Raw genomic sequence first — 23,668 nt, forward strand, 5'->3', positions numbered from 1 at the left:
CTGATGATATGCCTACAAAATCCCTGACTTTGTGCAAGTGCACCTAGAAGAATTGAGGCTGTTTTGGAAGCAAAGGGTGGTCACACTAAAAATTGCATTCTTACTTTACAGCATTTTCCCACACTCGCCTAAAACATTTTCACAGTCCTATAAACATAATTTTTATTGTTAAAAAAATATGTAATCACCATGCTATTACTATTTGCTAAATCCCACTTTCTCAGTTGTTATTACAAGATTTGTCAGACAGGTTTCCCGAGAGCACTTGAACGAGCATCGTCAACACAATTACTCCAACTGTGCAGCTGCCCCTTTAAGAACCTCCTGGGTGTGGAAAGGGGGGACGTTTTTAGCGAGTTACGTCCCATTCAGCTTTGTGTTACGCGCTTTGTAAACATGTGATGTGCATGGCATCTTTGTTGGAAAAAATATATATTTACTAACACGTATACAAAGATTTAATAGCGTGCTGCTGACTTACAAATTAAAATCGATTTCAAACCAAGGTAAAGGACAGAAGGAGGTTTCAAGAAATTGTGAAATACTTCGGAATGGGACGCGTCCAAAGGGATTCTAGCCGCTCTTCTAGTCACGACAGGAAAAAGTGGGAAAGAGGACCAGGATACTAGTAAATTACCGTTTAACCCGCGCGTCAGACGAGGGGGAGAGGGAAGTGAATCGAACCGTGCCTCTTCACTTTAGTGCACTTCATATCGGACCATCCGCTGCTGCAGGCTCCCACGGACACCATGGTTTCTGCTCCTCTCAACAGATGAGATTGTGGAGTCGCCTCAACTGAGCAGCAATGAGCAGAGTGCGGTAGACGAGCGTAGGCTGTGTGTCTCACTTAAACAAAATCACTGTTTCTATTGTCTAAAACCCAGTAGGCTAGAAGATGGGGCATCCTCCTCTGGAGTTTAGTGACTGCTATCTGGACAGTCCCGACTTCCGAGAGACTCTCAAGTGTTATGAGCTAGAGCTGGAGAGGACGAACAAATTTCTCAAAGACGTGATAAAAGATGGCAACAGTGTAATCACTGCAATCAGGGGTAAGCATGCTTAAACTCTGATGTTTTTAAATCGAAAGTAGTTTCTTTGCACATTGCATGAACATATAGTGGTGTGGTGAGGCTTGACAGAGGATCAGCATCAGTGGGGCCTTTTAACGGCCTACAGGATCAATGTGGGTGGCTGCATTGGGAGAGGCACATTCAGGGAGGTGCTAATGCTGCCCTAGTAGAAACTGCCTGTTTAGAAAGGCCATATGTGCAGCATGACCAGCTCTGTTTGTTTCCAAACAGCACAATGGCTGTCTAAACTATCCATGTGTTTTGCCACTCACCTCTTCTCATCTCTCTGCTGCTGCTTGTAGTGTTGGACCAGCAAACTGATAGTATGGACCAGAGCCAGTGACAGCACACAGAAGATGTGTATATGTGGGTCAGTGTGGCACCCATGAGGGGGAACACTGTTTTGACTCTCCAAGACACCATTCTGGTGTCCAGATCACCAGTGACAAGCTTTTCACCTCGAAAACAGAAACTGTCATTGTAGGTAGTGTAGTAGTGCTGTGGAGTGATGAGGGTCCCACTGTATCTTCAGTTCAGAGACTAGCCAGAGGTCACGAGTGCTTGGTGCCGGGGTAAACTGCATCCAGACGTATCATGGAAGTCAACATTTTTATCTCAAGTCCTAATGATCAGGACTCACTGCTCATGTACTGATTTACTTTAATCTTACAGATGTTAGTGTGCTGAAATATGCGTGTTCTCTTTGTTCACAATAAAAGACTTATGGAAAGGTACAATTAAAGCAATAATCCAAATTAAACAGAAAACAGTTTGTTGATGGGTAAAAACATGTGAAATGGTTGAAGGACTGAAAATGGTTCCATTATTAAAAGAGGGATTTAAAATATGCTAGCTACGTCATTCTGGCTCTACAGTATCGATCTGACAGACTCTGTTTTGTTTAGGTAATAAACCCCAGACATGGCAGGGATAATATAGGCGCATACTGGCTGAACCCTGCCAAGGGTATCATTCATTCTTTATACTTTCCTACCAGAGAAAAAAGCAAGTGCTTCATGAGACTTTGGTTGAATATAAAGAATGATAAAGAATTATATGTCACAGCAAATGGTTGGTGTGACTGTTTGAAGATCCATTCACATGTTTCAGAAGGACTACATTTTGTTTTTTATAGGCTATTCTTTGGCGGTACAGAAATTCTCCCAGACTCTCAGCATGTTCCAGTTCGATGTCATCGGCGACTCCCTGACAGATGATGAGATTAACATCAGTAAGATAACACAGACATGCTCCTTAACACACACTTTCTATATACCGATTAAAGTCTTGATGATGAACAGACTTGTGGAGAAAATTTCACGCCTTATTCCAGCTGTTTTAAAAGTACACATTTTTACATCAGACTAAGCTGCTGGAAGAGAAAAACTTGCCCTCCCTTGGCAGCCAGTTGATAATTACTCAGAACTCAAATGTGAGGAATCAGGAAACAAAATGACAAACTTCTGCTAAGCTGGAAATGTGATCCTAAGAAAGTCACACACACATCACACTGGAGCAAGTGGGGGTTTTGTTTTTTAATCAGACAGTTAAGACAAGAATGTGCAACGTCTTCATTCTGGTCACTGTCTCTGTGTTTGCATCCCCAGCTCAGTCGTTCCAGGAGTTTGCTGGACTCCTGCAGGAAGTAGAGCACGACAGGATGATGCTGGTGGGTTATCAACATCCCCCACGCTGACTCTGCATACTATTTAAACCCTCACTAGATATGAGAAACCACATTAACATACGCTGCACTAAAGATTATACCATTTGGAAGGAAACCGTTGGCACATTCTCTTACGGATAGCTAACAAACTAGCTTTCTGTTTGTTGTGATCAAAATGCAACACCTTTTGTTGTATAGGAGTCTCTGTTAATTGAAAAACATGATCACAAGCCACATCAGCACACCTGGATACTGTATATGTAAATGTGTGGCCTTGTGTATACCCTTTAACAGGAAATAATTAATTACAGTTCCTCTCTTATTTTTCTTGTTCCCTTTTTGTTGATGTTTCCATATTGCCTACTTACTGATACACTTTTTTCTTTTTTATCACTTCTGCTGCTGTTATTTCACACACTTTTCTATTATACTGTAAACACACGCTTTTCCACGCCAGAGAAACTCAGACACAATCTAATCTTCTATGTTTCATCCTATGGCCTTACACTGCATAAATCAAGTTGTGACATTAAGAGCAGCAGGTCCTGTTAGTCTGGGTTTTCCTGATTGTTAAGCCAACGGTCATCTAGTAAGTTACGATGGTGTTTGCTGGGAACGGTTACGAAAAATATGACAGAAATGTTCAAGCTCACACTTCAGATGCTTATTTATAAGCTCTTTTCAGCACATTTGCTGCCCATAGACGACCCAGTTGATCTACATACGTAACCTGTGTGAAAGACCGTGCCCTACACATGGCAGTGCAGTGTGTGTGTTTGTGTTATTTAGAAGTGCACCGCAGTAACAGCTGCTCCATGTTTACCTGTCCAGGTTCAGAACGCCTCTGATCTGCTCATCAAGCCGTTGGAGAAGTTCCGAAAGGAGAAAATAGGAGTAACAAAAGTGAGTGTATTTTGCTGATTCCTCTGCTCTGTGAAATGTGCCTCACTCCTGTGAACAAACATTCTTGAATCAGCACTGGAAGCACTGTTCAGTGGGTTCATAGTCTGCCATTTCAACATAGTTGATAAGAAGTGGTTTGGTCAGCTCACATTAAACACGCAAACAGTGGCCACCTTAGGACATGAAATGTAATCTAATAAGTAGTTAAAACAAGCATTGGAGTTGCCATCAGTACCACAATCAGCTATGATGTGTACCAACGTATACATGGCCTTACAGTGTCTTACAGACAGGAATAACAGCAGAAAGAGTTAAGGGCCTCTGTTTAGGTTCTTTTTCCGTTTTTAAAAAAGAAGGGAGAATGTTGTGTTGGTTTTCAGTGTGTTAGGGTTCAACAAGGGAGGGTACCTCCTACCCTATGACATATAATACCTCCCCGACTACAACCAAACAGGATGTTATAAGCTACTTCCCCAAAATCTATTTGTGAATGCATGTGTGAACATTAAGAACAATAACTTAAGCAACTCCTTCCTCTTTGAGGAGTCTTAAATGTGTAAAGACACTGTGGTGAAAGCGGTTTTATAGTTTGTTTGCTCTAAGGCGACGCCCTGTGTGTTCCTTTACCAATGTTTTATTTTACATTTAAAGTCATTTGAAAACTCTGTTGGAGATCACCTGATTATTCAGCATGATATCTGAGTTTCTTTATGGCTGTGCTATAGTTATTTCATCTGCAAATGGAATTAAAATAGGCAAGACATATACAGGTCTTAGATGACTTTGAAAATTAATTCATATTAAAAATGTAATGCATGTACGACATATCTAACCATGTTTTTTGATTGTTTCAATAACTAAATGTAACAAAACACTGCAGCTTATTCAGAAGTAAATGCGTTTTGTCCCATTTTAAAAACTTTAAGACTGTAAGAAAATCAGGGTTTTCTCCACAACAGAAAAAGGCATCATGTCCTTTACCATGAGAACGTAACTGTTACATGTCAGTGAACAATGTTCTAAAAAGAACAACAGTGCAAGTGTTCAAAATAAAAGGTACATTCCCTAGCTTTTTTTGTCTGATGTAACTTCACAGGCCTAGCAGATGAACTCCAGAACCCCTTAGTGAAGTGAACTGATTTCAGACTGGATTTCTCTATCCAGTACTTTTAGCTATTTCAACCATTTATCCACTACTTTTAGCTCACTATTTTGGGAACGTATCTATGTTCCCTGGGTTCTATGCTCCAAGGGTCCTATGTTCCCCATCTCAGTATCCTCTTAATCGGCCACATTAATGAGACCTTTCAGCAGAGTTTTTTCCCCTAGGTCAAATGCTCAGTGTTGAATATGCTGAAATCATCCACCTACATCCTATAGCCTAATGTTACTGATGTTATACTCCTTGAAACCTACACCCTCAAATTTGCCAGTTTTCTAGTCTTTGGACATGGACATACTCACTGTGGCAGAACAGATTTGTACCATTCAAACTGCATTTGAAACATCTTGCTTCATTAATTTGCAATTTGGGAACACTTCAGGTATTTCACTATTTCAACCATTTGTCCAAAACTTTCAGCTAACAATTTCAAATATTTACCCATTAATTTCAGCTATTTATTTTAACAATTTGCCAGTTACAGTTTGTTAACTATTCCAACCATTTATCAATTACTTTTGTCTTTGAACCCATTTAGCCAATATGTTTTTGTTAACTATTTCAACCACTGATCCATTAAAGTTATCCAATTAATATTATTTGAGCCAGTTAATAATTACTTTTAGCTAACTATTTCAACAATTTACTTAATTATTAAAATTAAATAAAGTATTTTTTCATTACTATCATTTTTATTATTTCAACTGTTCGTCCATCACAGTAAAACATTCGATAATGTCAGCCAATATGAACCTTCTTATATTAAAAAACATTCCTTAGACTCATGTAGACAGTGTTTTTAATTTACATATTTTTTACAATCTAAATAGTCTAAGATGTACTGTAAGCTCTCAAGCGTTGGGATCTTTCTAGTGCTTTATTAGCTTTCAAGTATTAGTTTCTGAGAGCATGTCATGATTTGAACGAAAGGACAGGATACTTAAAACACTATTTGTCTTTCAGTCAAGCTATGCTAGTTAACAGAAAAATCTTACTTGATTTAATGACACCATAATCTTTCATTTTCACAATTAACACATCTGTCCTGCAGGAAAAGAAAAAGAAGTTTGAGAAAGAGAGTGAAAAATATTACTCTCAGGTCGACAAACACCTGAATCTTTCTGCCAAGAAGAAAGAAAGTCAACTTCAAGAGGTGAAGTGCAACCAGTATTCATCATTTGAGTAGTGAAATGTAGAACTGAGTTTGATAGAGGCCACTGTTTGTTTTAATGGTTTTTTCACAGGCTGATGACCTCCTAGACAAAGAGCGAGTGAACTTCTATGAATCGTCAGTGGAGTATGTGTACCAGATCCATCAGGTGCAGGACATGAAGAAGTTTGACGTGGTGGAGCCTGTGAGTTTTGCCTGTGGTTTCCCACTCTTCCTCTTTGTTGCGACAAACACGTAACAAGAGATTGAAGAAATATACATTACACTTTAGAGGAAAAGCGTGATGATAGATGCACAAATCCCAGTAGTCATTCGTCCACTCATTATGGCAGCGACTCCTTTGTATCGTCTCTTCTGGACAGCAGTCTTAAGTATGTAATTCGTGTTTTGGTTGGACAGGTGCTGGCGTTTCTTCACAGCATTTTGACGCTCAACAACCTGACAGTGGAGATGACTCAGGACTTCATGCCTTACAAGCAAGAACTGCAGCTCAGCTTACAGAACGTAAGAGATGTTACTGGAAATGAATAATGCCATTAGCTGGATTTAACATCCTTTTAATCGGACATCCGTTAAAATTCTAAAGTGCTGGTCTGGTTTCGCCCACAGACAAGAAACCACTATGAGAGCACTCGGGAGGAGATGGAGGAGCTGATGAAGAGAATGAAACACCCATCCCAGATCTGTAAAATGCACAGCTTTTTGCCCATGGAGGGTTATCTGTACTGTCAGGAGAAGTGTAAGTGTATTGGATGTTTATATAGAAGCTTGACACATGCATGAGCTCTTGCTTGAATCCCATCTGACAAGGCCCATCTTGTTTTTTTTTGTCCCGACAGGGGCTTTGGGCGTGTCATGGGTCAAATATTATTGCAAGTATCACAAGGAGGGAAGACTGCTGGTCATGACGCCTTGTGAACAGAAGACTACAACTAAACAGGTGCTTCACTAAAAAGAAATATATAGTTATTACATGTCAACCATCTGAGTACCTGTTATACTTGTACTGTCATTGTCTCCATGCCACGTGCTGACCACTTTCCGACTTTTTCTCTTTCCCTGCAGGGCCCTACGCAGCTGACACTGAAATCCTGCATCCGCCGGAAGACAGAGTCCATAGACAAGCGCTTCTGCTTTGACGTGGAAACTATTGAGAGGTTAGCGCAACCAAATCTGAGAAACTGTGAGATGAGGCTACGCGAAAGCCTGTGGGATAAACAGGTTCAGGTGGCGAGGTGAACAGGTGGCTTACAAAGACAGAGTGTGAGGGCTAAATGGACTGTAGCCCAAACAATCCCTAAGTAACAGACACATGCTGGAAACAGATGGCAAACTCAGTAATTTCAGGGGAAGAAACACAACAAGCTTATGTTTATATATGCAGGGCATTCAGTGCGAAATGCATTTTAATAGGCACCCCATAGGCTGCTTCGTCATACTCAAGTTCCTTGAAATCTGTGGAAATACTTGGAGTGTTGATGGGGTGTTTTTAAAGGTTTACAAGCTGCTTGAATAATGCATTAAGTGCTTGAACGTGTCTCCGAATGTTGAGCATCTCATTTGTGCCAGTGTGTGAAGTCAACAACATAATTAGGAGTTGGCTGTTTGATAAAACCGAAGGTGGCAGTACTGTCTAGTGAAGAAGATGATGTTGCTGCCTCAAGGTGATTTAAAGCAAGCCATCTGCCCACCTGAATGTCCCTGTAATGCTCCCAGTGCCAGTACCTGACCCTGACCTTTGACCTTTCTAGAAGGAGTGAAAGAACACTGAATACTCCTAGAGGGTTTACATATGCCTGTACTCCTAACATCACGGCTCATTTGTTTGCTGAGGTTTTCATCCCAGTTTGCACGACGGACAGGTGTACTGACATGAAAGAGCTACGAGACGAATCAGGAAAAGCGTTAAATCACTAACCCCATAGAAACTAATTAGCACCTTCTATGCCAAACATGGCTCCTATAATTATCAGGGTTATCTCTTTAACTGATAAAGTTGATAGAAAAGTTATTTTATACGAGTTTTGAAACCTTAGATAGTTGATTAGTGCAGTTGGCACAAAGCTTTAAACTCGTAACACAGTTGTCTTGGTTAACAATTGATCCAGCAGCCTTAAAGCTGTAAAGTCTGGCACCAGTTTTTGTTGCTTCTGCGGTAGACAGATTGCAACAGCAGAATTTCATCATGTATTCGTTTCTGTCTTATTCATCTCCATTTATACTTCCTGTCATTACCACATGGGATTAAATCCGTTACTTCAAAGACACTTATAGTCCTACTTTATTAGCTGTTTTTGTCTGCCTGGTTTTGCTTGAAAAATGTGGACGATCTGTGATGTGTAAAAGTTTAAATTCACAATAGTTGGATCCTGTAGCATCCTACATCCTGTGACTGAATCATTCAAATGTAACCTTTTCCCTCTTTAATGGCATTTCTTACTGTTTCCATAGAAACACACCAGTCACTTTCCAGGCTCTTTCGGAGGGAGACAGGAAGTTGTGGATGGAGGCCATGGATGGAAAAGAGCCTGTGAGTTCATTTTTCATCTCATTTAGGATTAGGGGGAGGGGGGTTGGCATGGCTTCTGGATATTGTGCTGACACATAAAACCCCAAACGCCAGTTTCCATTTCCAACCTGCATGTCAGTCTATCCAAGACTGTTTTTTGTTTTTTTTGTTGCTCGAGAAGAAGCTAAAATTGTCAAGATGAATGTCACTTGTGGCGTCTTAATTGGATTGCACCTAATTAAACATGTTGTGTCTTTAAAAAATCAGTCTGTTGAAAGAGAAAACTGGAACAAATGAGAGAAAAAACTTGATTTGTTAAGCAGTGTGTTGTTTTAAATAGCATTTATTTATATATTCGTTTTAAGGAAACAATATCACGGCTGTCGTGTTACCTTATGTAATGCACATGACAGCTCACATTTGACATTTGTTAAGCACTGCAGGATGTAGGCATGAGTGAACTCATTGTGACTTCTCAATTACTGATGTGTGAAAGATGGTATGAAGTTTGTAAGGCACAATATGCCTTCAAAGTACGACTAATGGTACCTGGTTAGTCTTAATAGCCCCTTAGAGCAGGGCTGAGTTCACGCCATTAGTGATTTTTGTTTGCTCTTATAATCATGTTTAGGTGTTAATGGAAACCTTTCTCTAAGAACTGCCAAACGTTTGATCTGCCAAACTGCTCACTGCTGCTCTCGTGGTCCGTCGCTGTATTTAGCAATTTAGAGATGAAACCCCAAATTGCCTTTCTAGCAAATCTGAAGACATTGTTAATTCATCTTTAAACAATGTTTTGCTCTTCTTGTCAGATCTCTTTCATATCAGACAAAAGGGGGGGACAAAACAAATAAACCGTCGCTAAGGATGTGAAAATAACAGAAGGCACACTTTTCTGTGCCCGCTTCGTGTGCAACTTCCCTAATGACTTCTGTATATTGTGAACATTTCCCAATTGCTTTTCCACCCACTTTGCCCAGATATTCTCAAGCAAAGATCCACTGCACTGTCTTACTGCCAGGTCTACAGAGTCTTTGAGCTTTCAGTACGGACAAAGATTAACTCTGTGGTGTTCTTTTAGAATAATGTCTTCTGCCTCACCGACCCTGTAAAACTTATTACACTCGGAATGCCCTTTAGCCTTTTGATTAGCTGAAGTAAAAGGTGCAGCACGACTTATTCACCTCAGTCATATGGACTGATTTTTTTATTAGCTTATGTGGTCCATGTAGCGCAGGGTGTCTATGAATACTGTTATGGGTTTCAACCTGGGGATGTTTCTGTGCATGCTGCATCTTTTGAAACTTCTTCATACTCTGCTGTCTTATTGTCTCCTGAGCCCAGAACTTTGTAAATTACGTTTCCAAAAAAGCAGAGTTAACCTGATCTGGTACCCCAAAAAATAGCATTTCCCTACAATCTTACTCTTACTTAATTTTGCAGCAGAAATGTAATTGGCAATTGTCAATTTATCATAAATACCAAACATTCTCTGGTCCCAGCTTCTCAAATGTGATTAATTGCTGCAGTTCTTTTTCATACACGATGGTCGACGACGTCCCCTCAGGTTTTCACTATTTTTGCCATTTGACTTACAAAACAACTGCAGATTAACTGAGAACATGATATGCAGATTCTTCATAATAAAAATTATTGTTAGTTGCGGCACTAGTAGACACACAGTGGCCACAATTTCAGAGGTTTTGTGCCCAAATAAACATCCCCAGGAGCATTAGAAGCAAAACCAGGCTGACTTCAGTCTCTACAGGCAGCCATTAGACTCCAAAAGTCTCTGCTTTGGCAAATTTGTCACATCTCCAAACCAAGAAGTGGTTGACATGCTTGAACCTCTGTGCCAAAAGGACAAATGTAATACTACACTTACAGATCACTTCAAGCCCCCCCCCCCTTTATGCACTTTCACTGAAGCTCATAAGTTAATGCTTTTTGGCATTAAAGTGTAGGAAAAAATAAAAAAATGCTTGCATGTTCCTCTCGGAAGTCATCAAAGCAAAAAGACATTTGGGCAATTGTATTTTTCAGCCACTAAAATGAAAACAATCATTCAAATACTAGAAAAAAAGCTAAATTTTCAATATTGGTTATTCCTTTCTCTGATGATAGCTTCATTGTCTTTACATCTAGAAATTAAAGCGTAGCTATAAGCGTGATATTATGATATTATTTTTTTTAATTAAAGTAACTCATTGTCATGTGAAACACCAACACAGGACACGTTACAGGCGTGCCAGTGATATTTCACACTTCAACCGCCTGTGACAACAAACACGCACCATGCTGAGGAGTCCTTGAACAAGACGCCACTGTACTGTCCCCAGCTGCTCTGTAGCAGGCCCTGTCTGCTGATGTCCATTGGTGGGGAGGGCAACACAGTGGGGGGAAAAAAAGAAAACAAAATCAGCTATTTTGGGGGAAGAATTAGACACAGCTTGATATAAAACTACCGCATCTGGCAGTCTGACTGATCTCTGAGCTGGATGTCCTAAATATGAGTGAATGGTGACTATGCTTGTAGTCATGTACTGGTTTTAATATTCGCTTTGCCAAACTGAGCAAACTGAATCATTTTCATTTGTTTGGTTGTTTTTGATTCAGGAATCGTTCCTGTTTTCCACCAGTTAACAAGACACACATTCTGTCTCCTCATTCCTATTTTTCTCTCCCTTTCCATTATTATTATTTTCATGTAATTTGAATCTACCCAAATAGTCCCATAAACTATCCCTGGAGCTATCCCCGTTTTCAGGAAGTTGGGTTTCAGTGGAGAAGCTTCTGCGTTCAGTGTTTTTTTTCTCATTTTCAGTTTTAAGAAAGACGTGTTCGTTAATCAAGCTGAAATATTCAAAGACAGTCATAGATTATTTCCATACGTTTTCACAGTCTCCAATTTCCTTTTACATTTATTTTTCATTTCAGATCTATCATTCCCCAATTCACAAGCAAGCTGAAAGTAAGTCAGTCACCAACACCCTTAAAGTTAAGTTGTGATGTTGATGTTATGAGATGTAGTAGACCGACAGTAATACAGTGATGTCTCACTTTACATCTCACGTCACTGACTGCATCTGTATTCATGCTTTAACAATCGGAAGCATTGTCTATCATTTGCTGTTGATGCTCCTTTTTTCTGGCTTTTTTACTTACATAGTGGAACTGAATGAAGTTGGATTCAAGTTTGTGCGGAAGTGCATCAACTACATTGAAACGAAAGGTAAAGGGGGTCCCTTCTTTGGTTTTGTTAGTTTCCCTCCTCGCCCTGAAGGGGGCGTAGTTGAGTCGTAGGTTACATGTTGATGCCACGCCTGCAGACTGTTCTAAGGGAAAAAATGTCCTTCATCACAATACTAGTAGGCTTAAATAATTGTCTGTTTCAGAATATAATCATCATTTCTTTAAAGAATGATTTTTGACTCATGTATGTAATTTCCCTCATGATTCGAGCGTGGACCACTGTTCAGTCTTACACTAAGTAGTTAAATGGAACTTTCATAATCAGGAAAGAACATCTGTATCCTAATTCTGGCTCATGAAGGCTCTGAAGAGATGCATGTGGTACATTTCCACTGCTCTGTATTTGTCCAGATTGATTAAACTCACTTTTTTTTCTTTTAACCTCCCTCTCTCCTCTTTCCAGGAGTCACACAAGAAGGAGTGTACAGAACAGTTGGCAGCAACATCGAAGTCCAGAAGCTTTTAAATGCCTTCTTTGGTAAGGAAATAAGCATGTCAACATGTTCTACATCTGTCCGTTCACTGTGTTTATCAGGCATCATAACAGGTTCTGCAACTTGTGTGTTTGAATGACAAGGAGATGTCAGCTGACTCACAGTGCTCCTGCTCCGGAGGGCTCTGGCTATAAATTACATTTTTATAATGTAATACAGTAACATCAAGTTCACACGAGAAGATGTCAGCAACAGTTTGGCTATGCTGGACTGTGTCGTACACATTGAAGAGGCCAGGAGCCTGCACATTTGAGTATACAGGAAACCCACACACACAGACCAATACCTACTTTTTGATTCCCACCACCCACTGGAGCATAAACATGGGGTCTTCAGAACCCTGCACCACTGAGCTGAGAACATACCAACAAGTGCCCAAGCCCAAGAAAAAGAACAGAAACACCTGAAGTGGGGCACTTATAGCCTGTGGATACCCTAAATTGACCTTTGTGAAAACAGCCACAAGATCCAGGAAGAACAACACCACGGGGGAGGAGGAAAAGAAGATCAAACACAAACCATTCCATATGTGTCTGGAGTATCAGAGAAACTCAAGAGGATTTTCAGCAAACATTCCTGTGTTCTTTAAACCCAAAAACATGCTAATACAGATACTGGTCCACCCTAAAGACCGCACACCCAAACACATTAAAGCAATCTAGTGTAAGCTGTCCAATGCAGAGAGGAATGCGTAGACCTGTATATTGGAGAAACTAAACAACCTCTACACAAACGCATGGTTCAACAAAGGAGGGCCAACTTCCCAGGTCAAGACTCAGCAGCTTACTTACATCTGAAGGATAAAGGACACTCGTTTGAGGACCACCAGGTGTACATTTTAGGCCCCATCAACACTACTCCGTTTTAGTTTACAAACGGCCGTTCAGGTACACTGGGCATGCGTGTGCCGGTGTAAACATGAAGCAGACGGTCAATTCCGTAGTTACAGAAGATTTGGCGAAAGAATAAAGAAATACAGACGAAGAATCAGACCAGATCTATTTTGCATGCATCAATAAGAAGCTGGGACTGTGACTGAATGTAACACGGGACTGTGGCAGCGGAAAACAGACTAAACGGCGACATGCACAGTAGCCTACAAGTGTAGGCAGATAAGTGTTATTTGCACGATACAGAATATTTTAACAAAAATACCAACTCAAAAACTCAGTAGCATTGTGTTTCTGCTTTGCATGACTTATAAGACCCAATCAGAGAGCCGAGCGTGAGTGTCTGCGTCATCGTTTCTAAAGTCCTTCGTTGTTGCCCGTCTTCAACAAAACGCCCTCCAGAGTTTCAAAACGCAAAACGGGTTCGGCAAACTTCTCCGTTTTAGGTCTTCGTTTTCGCCATTTTAGTCTCGACGGGAGGTGCAAACGTAGCAAAAGGTCTCCGTTTTAATTCGAAAACGCAGTAGTGTGGATGGGGAAGCACCACCAGACAGAGAGGATGGATGGTTTGAAAGAGGTGTGAAGGAAGCCATTTACACCTGGGTTGAGAACCCCTCGCTTAAAGAGGTAATTTTATGCAAAGTGAAAAAGTCCAAAGTCCACCCCAAATGGAGTTCCCACCTCCCACAGAAAACTCTGCTCTGAACTGCATGAAAACAGCTCGTTTGTAGTCCAGCCTTTTCCCTTTGATCCCAGTAACAACACAGCAAAATGCGCGTCGTAATGCTCGCCTAGCGGCTAGTCGGACACACCCTCAAAAACACCGGTGGAAAAACACTGAGCTGCAGCACAGCTCTCCTCTCCCTTCCAAACACTAGCTACCCTCCAGGCAGTCAATGGACATAAAGTTGTTACTGTGAGGTAGAGACAGAGCACAATTAAAACTTTATGAAGCATATACAACTTGAACCGAAACGTGTTAACCGGCTTCTCGCGACCCGCCCTTCTCTGCTTCTGATTGGCTAGTAGTCCTTAACTAGGAACTGCACATGTGTAACTCCCAACAAAGATCTTGTAGAGGCAAGATGTATCACTCTATAGATAAATCGAAGCGTCCAGCACACAGGGTGAAAAGAGGAGCTGCAGCAATGTTCAGTATGACAAAAAATATGGTGTTTTTTGAAAATGAAACCATGTTAACCTGTTCTGGTACAATTCCTAAATAAAATGATGAACCTTAAAATGAGCATATTATGACCGCTTTAACAAAGGGTCTGCGACACTACTTGTCCCCCTCTTACAATGCTGTCTTTTCATCACTTCCCAGGAAACTAAACAAACGTTCACTTTTGGCCTCAGGTGAGGATACAACGATCGTCGTTCAGACTTGGCCTCAGGTGGCTCTAAAGACTATAATGAATGTCGTTACAACAGCCAGGAGCACTAACGAACCAGCGGTATTGATCATCTCGGACAATGACCCCACAGAGGTTAAATAGCTGAGTTTCCCTACCAAGTCAGTCAAAACTGAAGAAGTCTCTTGGATGAGGGCCAAAACGTCCTCGATTATCTTCGACCAAGTCCTTCCTAGGATAACTATGACCTGGATGACTGAGAAACTTCAGACATTTTATAAAAACAATACATCAAATAACTATGCATAATGTGTACGCTTGTAGTAGCAAACCAACAGATGTTCCCTTTCAGCTCAACTAAAATTTGTCCGTTAAGCTTGGTGCTTTAATTTTCCGGCCCTCAACTTTAATGTTGTGGTTTACTCTAACTGCTCTGATAGAATTGTTTTCAGCTGCAGCATGCAGCTGTTTTCAGTGGAAAAGCTCTAAAACCCCCCTGTACATTACCTGCTCAGCACCAAACACAGTTAATGACTAGCTAGCTGATGAACAAAGCAGCTAAAGAGCCAGCTATTTCCCTCAGGAGTCTGTTGACAAGGTTGAGAACATAAACATTTTACAGCTTGTTTCCGCTGCCCCCAAGTGGCCAAGTCTACATTACATTAGCTATTTGCATAGGCTATTTGCAGGCCCCATATTAGAAGGGTTCAGCTGCGGACTGTAGCTCAGGGGGCGTGATGTGACCGAGGGAGCAAGAGGCGTGGTGCGAGCGAGGGGCGTGGCGTAGCGTAAGCGCGAGTCTCGGTGTAGGTCAAAGTTCATCAGGCTAGAAGGCGGGATTTGAAGAAGACACAGCTCAGTGCAGTAAAAGATGAACTTATGATGTTATAGGACAAATAAGAAAAATAAAAATATAAAAAAAATAAAAGTTATTCATTTTAGCTGTTTAATGTTGTTAATCTAAATGATGATATAATCTTTAAAGATAAGCATTTTATTAATGTTAGTCAAAGTTTGGACATTCTCAGTAAACAGATGCACCAATCATGCCAGTTGTCTTATTGTCTTTGGTTTTCTATTTGTGCCTGCTTACTGTGCCAAAATGCAGTGGGACTGTTGTGGAACATGCATATCAAGATCAGAGTTTAAGTTTAAAAATGTTTATGTAGTATAAATAGAGGTTAATATGATTATCTTTTTATGTCGGTAGTACTATTGAATAGAAAAAATAATTAATATTGCACTACTTAGGCTATGTTTGAATTGCTTATTATACTTTCCCAGATCACTTTGACATTTAGCCTTTGGAAACAAGAACAAATTGAGCAAAAAACTTTAATTATAATTTCAGTCTTTATGTTAATTTCCTGTGTATTTGTATAATATTGTGTTGTAAATAATTTTTTTTTTAAATCATGGGCGGGAATAAGTATGTGTATGTGCAGAACAGACCATACAGAAAGGTGCTGTGGCAACAGCTAATCATAAAAGACTGTACCGTGAGGGGGCGTGGCTTGAGCGAGGGGCGTGGCGTGAGCGGATGGTATTGCCCATATTGCTTAATTTAATCATGGCTAGCACATGTCACAGGTAAAGTTAGTTTGATCAATCAAAGTGTTAATCTCAGGTGGTTCTCAGTGTCTCAATCTCAGTGTTTTCTTGGAATTTAACATAATGAAAGTAATTATGTTCTGCTTGTTTGTCTTGCTAGACTCCACAAACCCAGGAGATGTGGATCTCCACAGCAGCGACAGGGATATTAAAACCATCACAAGTGCATTGAAGTTTTACCTGAGGTATGTTTGTGTGTGAGTAGGACACTCACACACAAACACAGTTAATTTTCAGAAAATACTGTATAACACTATAGTTTCAGATCTCTGGTTGACATTGATGTAATTATTACGTTTGAATGTCTGTTTTCTATTTTATCTTTTAGATACATTAATTGAATTATAATAATACTAATAAATACATTATTAAATACATTTTATTTGGTCACAAGTCTGTCTCATGGGAAATTCTGCATAATTCACCCTTGGGTATGTTTAGCTTTTTACATTTTTTTTTAGCTATTTGTTAAAATAACAAATGTAGCTTTCACAGAGGTTGCGCTTTTTAAGTGCTTTCTAGTTTAGTTGTGTAACAAGTGACTGCTGCTCTTTGTGTACGTTTTCATCTGCAGGAGTTTGTCTGAACCTCTGATGACCTACAGCCTACACAGAGACCTAATGTGTGCCGCAAGTAAGACGTGTTTTGGAAATTATCCAGTGCTAAGAGGGAGTTTTTTTGTGTGCATGTTTTTATTTGTGGCCTCCTTTTTAAAGTCTCCTCTTGGATCTCGGAAACTCACACTGGTGTTTCCCTCAAAACTTGGAAAGTGTGCCACAACATTCCCTTGAATGATTAGATGTCACAGGCATTAGGAAGCTAGCAACTTGGTATGCTCCTTTTTCCTAAAACGTGTCCTCGCCTGTTAGCATGCAATAGGGAAAAACTATTCCTGCATGCGTGTATATTCGTTCATTCACTATATAAAGTCTACATACCTTTTGGCAAAGATGAGAAAAATATAAAATCGTGTGTGCATGGAATGTACTGTTGTTAAATGTTGTCTTTTCTTGGTTTTAAGGATATGTTCCATTTTAAGTGATGCAGTTTTCTGAGCTTAATTGATGAATAGCTTGTACAATCTATGAAATATAGGATAAATACTCAGTTTGTGTGTAGATTTCGGATTATCTTTCTTTAGTTAATTTGTGAATTTACTATGTTTATCTTTACACCTACTTTAAATTGGATCAGCATTGCCTGGATTAAAAACCTGGATGCGAATAACAAAAGACATCCATACTGTGCAGGCAGCAGGTTCAGCAGTTTAATAAGCAGCATTAGGTCAGTGTGGAAGAAACTAAAAGAAATCTGAAACCCCTGTTTGCTTTTATCTGTCACACAACATCATTGTAAAACAGAGAAGACAATGGGTTTAATAGCATCAGCCTGATTCTATCAGGATGTTACAGTAAGACAACTGGTGGCTTCAGTTTCCTGGAAATGTGATCATTTATTAGTTGAATGTGGGCTCCTCATTATATGGCCTGACTTTGTTTGATTAGTCTCACGCCATCGCAGTGCCCTACTCCATATTGTAAACATTTCATGTTTATATATAACTATCATTTCTATTACTCATCACAGATATTTTCAGTGCACCTGAGTTTTAAACTATGCCACCATTATCTAAATAGGGAAATAAGTTCTTTCAAATTCCTCTATTAGGTAACTTTATGTTGTTTTTGTGTCTTAGAATCAGATAATCTGGACTTTCGACTGAGTGAAATTCATTCGCTTACCTACAAAATACCAGAGAAGAATCGGGAGATGCTGGAGATGCTTATTAAACACTTGGTCAAGTAAGTGCTAGCATACTGTTTTTACCAGCTCCCACACGACCTTTTGTTTTTTTTCTGAAATAATCTGAGTAATAACCCAATTTCATGTGTGTTCGTAGTGTGTGCAGTCACAGTGAAGAAAACCTAATGACTCCTTCAAACATGGCTGTTATCTTTGGACCCACATTGATGAGAGCAAAGGAGGAGACAGTGGCGGCCATGTTGGATATCAAGTTCCAAAATATTGTGGTTGAGATTCTGATTGAGGACTACAAAAAGGTACGTTTTCAGAGTACGTAGTCAGCCTGAGACAAAACATTTAAAACATTTTGTACCACTTAAAGGAGTAGTTAAATATTTTGGGAAATACGCTTAGTTGTACTCTACAGTAAAAATGAAGCTGCCACCAGCAAGCAGGTAACTTAGCTTAAATGGTAAGCATGGCTCTGTCTAAAGTTAACAAAATCCCCCTAGCAGCACTAAAGCTCACTAATTAACATGTTTTCATTTCTTTTGTCTCATTTCTTTAATCCGTACAAAAAAACAACAACAAGGAGTTATGTGCCAAACAATTTTTTGGCCAGGACCGGTTGCCAGGCAGCCAGCGGAGACTGCAGGGAGTTACTGGGCCGAGCCAAGAAATAGTCTGAAGCATTTCTTTGCCATCGTAGTCACTAAGTTACTAATTTGGTATTTGTACTCAGTCTTCTTCCATAGCCACTGAACCACCAACTTTTTGTGATCACAGATCTTCAGTTATATGCCAGAGGACAGCACCGCCCCACCTGTTCCTCCTCCGCGGATAACCCCGAGAAAGCGGCAACCCATCACAATCTCCAAGAGGCCACCTCGTGTTTATCCAGCTCTTACTCACGACTTTCAGCACACTGAGAGTAACTATCGGCCTCCTTTGGCCAGATTGTCATCACCATCCTCATCAATACCCCGTCCTATCTGTGCTGAATGTACAGCAGATTATTTTTAATGTTGTTTCAGAATTTTCAAAAGAGATTTGTACACACTCGCTGGTCCAACTTAAAATTTTCTGAAGTACAGAAAAATGTGATTTACTGTTTGTGTGTGTGTGTGCCCATGAAATACCATTCCAAACAATTATTACATATTCCTAACATCAAATCATTTATTTGTCGAATAATGTCAAATCAAAATCTATTAATTGTCTTTCTTTATTCTTTATTGCCTTTGTTGTTGATAGGAAATTCCTCTGGTGCCTTTTAATTTTAAGTACAAATAAACGTATCAACTCTACGTTTTTTTTATCTCACATATTAGTCAGTCTTGTGTGTGTTTTTTTTTCCAATGCCTCTGGCTAACTCATGTAATTTTTAAGTCTGTTTAAACCCCTCGTTAAGTGGGTGGGTCTCCATGCTCTCACACACTGTGGCATAGACATTTGGAGCACATGCAGCTTGTCCTCTCTTCATTGTGTGATATTCAACTGTTCTTAACTTACTACTCTGCATAGCCAAATAACCAGCTCCCTATAAATAATAAAAAATTTGGAATGTGCTTTGAATTCATTAACAAATCATTTTCGCGTGGCCTTAAAACAATTGAGTGCTTTAGTGTACTTTAGTGACTGTACTCAGATAACAAAAACAACATAACATTCCTTATCTCAATGTTTAGCTGTAGCTATTGAGTCCGCTCCAAGTACTCTGTACCTTGCATTTAACGCTATGTTGTTTCTTTGTAACAGATGGCCAAAACAACAGCTCTGTCTTAGAAGGGGAAGCCCCAACGAGCCCCGTTCCCCTGCAGCGGACAAAACCTGCGAGCTGTGCTCCACTCGTTCCAAGAGATCCTACTCCGAGACAAGTATTAATACCCAGACCAGTTAACCATCAGGACCGACGCTCAGACCCTGACACTGGCAAGATAGTCGATATAAAGCAAAGGCTAGAGTCTTCTTCAGCGGCAAATGGGGAGTCTGGAGTCTATGTGAGCAGAGCCCTGTCCTTCCAGAGCAGAAGACCACCTGCTAAAGGCACATCAGCCAACAGAGAAAGTATGATGGACCCTCTGTGTTTATGCAGCTGAAACTATAAAATCATACTTGTTTATCATTAAATTAAAAAAAATAACAACAGATTTCCTAGGATTTAAAAAGTGAAGACAAGGGGCTTTAGTGTAATGAAGCAAAGTTGGGATGCATTGGTCAGATATGTGGTGACATAAAAACAGAAAATTTTAACATTGTCAGCCAGGTCTGCAGCCAGGACTGTCCGTTTTCCCTTTGTCAATGCATATGGCCACATCCTTTCATTCAAATTCTCCCTTCTTTCCTGTTGATTTGTTGTATTTTTTATTGTTGTTTGTTGCTGCAGTAGAGGTAATGGTGGTCCCAGTTGTGTTGGTTTTTCATGGCATGGCCAGCTGCTCTATCCTTACTCATCTTCAATTGGTTTTCCAATGGTCTTAGCGTGTTCATGTCAAGTGAACAGTGCTGGTAAGAAATTGGTAATAAAATTGGCAAGTGTTATCAGTAGGGTTGAACAATTTTGAAAAAATATGTATTGTTTTTACTATTTTGATATTGTATATGTGATTGGATTGTATAAGTGTGATATGATTTGCAATATTGTTACTATTTGCGATAGTTGTTACATAATTCTTAGAATTTTCATTGAAAAACATATTTAAATTAACATTGTTGTGATTTTTGCAAGGATCTGTACCAAACAAAGATATTTTCTTAAGTCTGTTGAATATAATGTGTAGGCTAGGACATCTCTGCAGCATGACAATATTTAATTTAAAATGGTATTTTGACAAACATCGCGACCCTGTACACAGGATAAGCGGTTGACGATGGATGGATGGATGGATTTTGACAAACAATTTGCCTTTAACAACTATTACACCTGCAATTTGAAAAGCAGGCAGCAGGCCTGAATTTGATAAGATTTCTATCGATTGTTCAGCCCTATTTACTGAGTGTAAGCATTTATGGTAGATTATAAGGCAGTTACTCTTTCAAGAGCTTTGTTGCAGACCAAATCTTTGCTGATTTTTCAATCTAACTCTCAGCATGTCATTGTGTGCAATTTTTGTTATTAAAACAGAAGATCCATATTGTAGTGGATGTCAAAACGTGTTTTCTGGCCTCCAAACCCATCACAGCCTTGAATTTTGCCATGTACAAATTCCCTGCAAATTCCTTAATTCTTTGTCTTTGTGTGCATAGTTACAAGAAGCTTTTCTATTGTTTTTATGTTTTTCAGGAGATTCTGATGGTCTGACCAGAACGAAGTCTACTGAGAAACATGCCATTTGTAGACCCCCGGGTAGGCCTCCTGAGCCCCCCTCCAGATACCCTGCTCCACAAAAGGCCCAGAGTGCAGCTAGCAGCGAGGGCTTACCCCCATCCTAGTAAGTGCAAAAGTCTGTTGCCACCTACTTCTAAATATGTAAATGCAAACAGGGTGAAGAGGTCTAAAAAATTGAAGACTGAAGAATCTCAAATATAAGATGAATCATATGTTTTTTGGCAATACCAACGTGTCAGTCTTCTTTTTCTGCAGTGTTGCTTCTAAAACTAAGTTTTTTGAGGATGCCTCCAGACAAGTCGTCAGGTATGTAAAAGCATTTTTTTTGGGGTCTGTGCTCCAGCTTGACAGTAGGGTAGATAAAAGTGATTGAATGACTATTATTTATAATAGCAGTAAAAAATTATTTTTTTATTTAAGTCAATAGCTGAATAAATAGGATTATAAAGAGTTAACTACTAAAACATATTTAACGTTTAGTGCTTACGGCTCTTATTTACCTTTACGACCATAATCATGTATTTAATTAGTTTGCTCTTATTCAGCGTCCACAGAGACTCACATGATATGAGTCTGTGCGTAAGTTGTTGTATGTGTGTGCCTGCTGAATCTATTCTTCCATTAGGCGTTTCCTATCTTGGCTGATTTTGACGATGTAATTATGGAGGTGGAAACAGACATCTTTTTTCATTTTCTCCATTTGTGGAAACTTTTATCAGAGACTTTATTTATGTTTGCTGTGGGAAATTCATAAAAATTAACACAGATTGCAGCCAATACTTTATTAGACCCATTTCAAACAGAGTGGGATGCAATAAAGCTGTAAGATTTAAGTGTATTAGGGCCTTAATGAATATCATGGGTGGTCTCATGGTTGAGCTGAAACCATAAATGGATTTGTAATTTATTTGTTTTTCCTCTTCTAATTCAGTCCATCAGTCTCTCCGTCATCACTAGCAGTTCCAAATGTGAAAAAAGAGGTGAGATTTTACAAATTATCCAGTATTTTTTATACTGTTAAATCTGCCACATAGTGTACCTGTGTAATAAACTGAGACATATTTTGCTTTCTGTATTTGAATGTGTTTCTTTTTGCGTGTGACAGTTGACACTGTTTGTGTTGTTTCCTCAGAACTAAAGTTAAAGAAGATTCGGACCACATCATGTGACCTCTACATGTGCTGTTTACTGCACATCAAGCTGGAGGGAGTCAGCACTAATGAACTTGGTGGATTTTATTAGATAGACTGAAGAAATGGCTCTCCATACAACTGAATGGTTGTATATGGTTCCACTTGATTTTTAATAGTAAGAATGGTGTCGTAAGGCATCCCAATAGCAAATTGACTTCAGTGAGCTTGCAAATTGTCTCAGTGTTTGATCATCATTCTAAAGGTCTGAAGGCATAATGGTACTTTTCCAATTGGCAATTTTGTCAAATAAATTTACAATATTTAGTCATTTTACAGTGTTAAAAACTTTGAATGGCCAATTTTATTTGAGGGAACTAACTGCTTTGACTGCTTTTAAAAGCTTACTTTGATGTGTTCTTCTCTACACTCCTAATACATGTTTTAGCATTGTCAAAAATATCTCCCAAAGAAGACTAATTGATTAAACTGGGAATAATCAATTAAATCATAATTCATTTGAAAATGTGGAATATTAGTCTTGATATTAACTTTTAGATTTTATAAAGTTGACCTTTCAAGGAACTGCATGAAATATATTTTAAGCTACATCTAGGAAGTAATTATTTCTGTGAAGCTATTTCCACTCAAAAAGAATATTTAGATAAAAAGTTTCATCATGTATGTCATTTGAGACAAAATGTGTCATGCAACATATGTGACTTTACAAAAAATGATTGTTACAGTATGTGATATTGAAACTCCAGTGTTTAGTTTTATTTGTTTGTCCCTTATGTTCATTTTACACTTCTGTTTTTTTATTTTTCGTTAACCGAACTTGAAATTTCTGGTTGCTGTGTGGTTGGATTTGTTTTCAAAAAGGAAAAATAAACATGTACAGTTCTAAACAAGTATTTTATGGACTGGGTCATTGCAGAACAATTAACAGAGTACCTAAATGATTTATCGCTCCTTGAATGTGATGTTAACAGATCTGGAATATCACTTGGTGCTAGACCCATATATGCCATCAAGTTGTAAAACAAGCAGACAAGACAGGTAAAGATTCTAAAATTAAAATTTTGTGAGCTTATCTTTTTGTTCAAGAAGAATTCAAGATATTATGTTTTGTACAAACCCAAAGTGCAAGAGAAGCTAGCAGAGTTGCAATGCATAAGAAATTTAAGAAGTGTATCATCTCTGTACAGCTTCATTTTAGAAACATGTTATTGTGACATTGTGAAACTGGAGTCATTCACTTAAAAAAAAACTGATGAGAGTAATTTTACAGAGATTTGGTGATAGATTTGGCCATAGAAATCCATCCATAACATTTAGAGATATTTCAGTGGTGGACCCACCTAAAGCCATGCTAACAGCATGG

At 39.2% G+C, this 23,668-nt stretch overlaps 1 protein-coding gene across 1 annotated transcript; it reads left to right on the forward strand.

The window, feature by feature from the left end:
• The first annotated feature begins 393 nt into the window (after window positions 1-393).
• Window positions 394-23,198, forward strand: LOC123963519 (oligophrenin-1-like). Its single transcript, XM_046040425.1, has 24 exons — window positions 394-1,049; window positions 2,206-2,301; window positions 2,678-2,739; window positions 3,568-3,639; window positions 5,853-5,954; window positions 6,046-6,156; window positions 6,372-6,476; window positions 6,582-6,711; window positions 6,812-6,912; window positions 7,038-7,129; window positions 8,424-8,502; window positions 11,419-11,452; window positions 11,651-11,713; window positions 12,137-12,211; window positions 16,184-16,268; window positions 16,658-16,716; window positions 17,780-17,885; window positions 17,984-18,143; window positions 18,613-18,757; window positions 19,585-19,893; window positions 21,110-21,257; window positions 21,410-21,460; window positions 22,086-22,134; window positions 22,287-23,198. The coding sequence occupies exons 1-24, from the start codon at window positions 896-898 to the stop codon at window positions 22,290-22,292; spliced, it is 2,394 nt and encodes a 797-aa protein (XP_045896381.1). The 5' UTR covers window positions 394-895; the 3' UTR covers window positions 22,293-23,198.
• The last annotated feature ends 470 nt before the right edge of the window (window positions 23,199-23,668 follow it).

This window comes from Micropterus dolomieu, linkage group LG23 (assembly GCF_021292245.1).
Source record: "Micropterus dolomieu isolate WLL.071019.BEF.003 ecotype Adirondacks linkage group LG23, ASM2129224v1, whole genome shotgun sequence".
NCBI classification, from domain to species: domain Eukaryota; kingdom Metazoa; phylum Chordata; class Actinopteri; order Centrarchiformes; family Centrarchidae; genus Micropterus; species Micropterus dolomieu.

Bases quoted from the DNA above. Each gene is read 5' to 3' on its own strand.
- LOC123963519 (XM_046040425.1), top strand. From the start codon at position 896: ATGGGGCATCCTCCTCTGGAGTTTAGTGACTGCTATCTGGACAGTCCC. The intron at 6,913-7,037 runs GTGCTTCACTAA...CTTTCCCTGCAG, and splicing joins AGAAGACTACAACTAAACAG to GGCCCTACGCAGCTGACACT. The intron at 7,130-8,423 runs GTTAGCGCAACC...CTGTTTCCATAG, and splicing joins GACGTGGAAACTATTGAGAG to AAACACACCAGTCACTTTCC.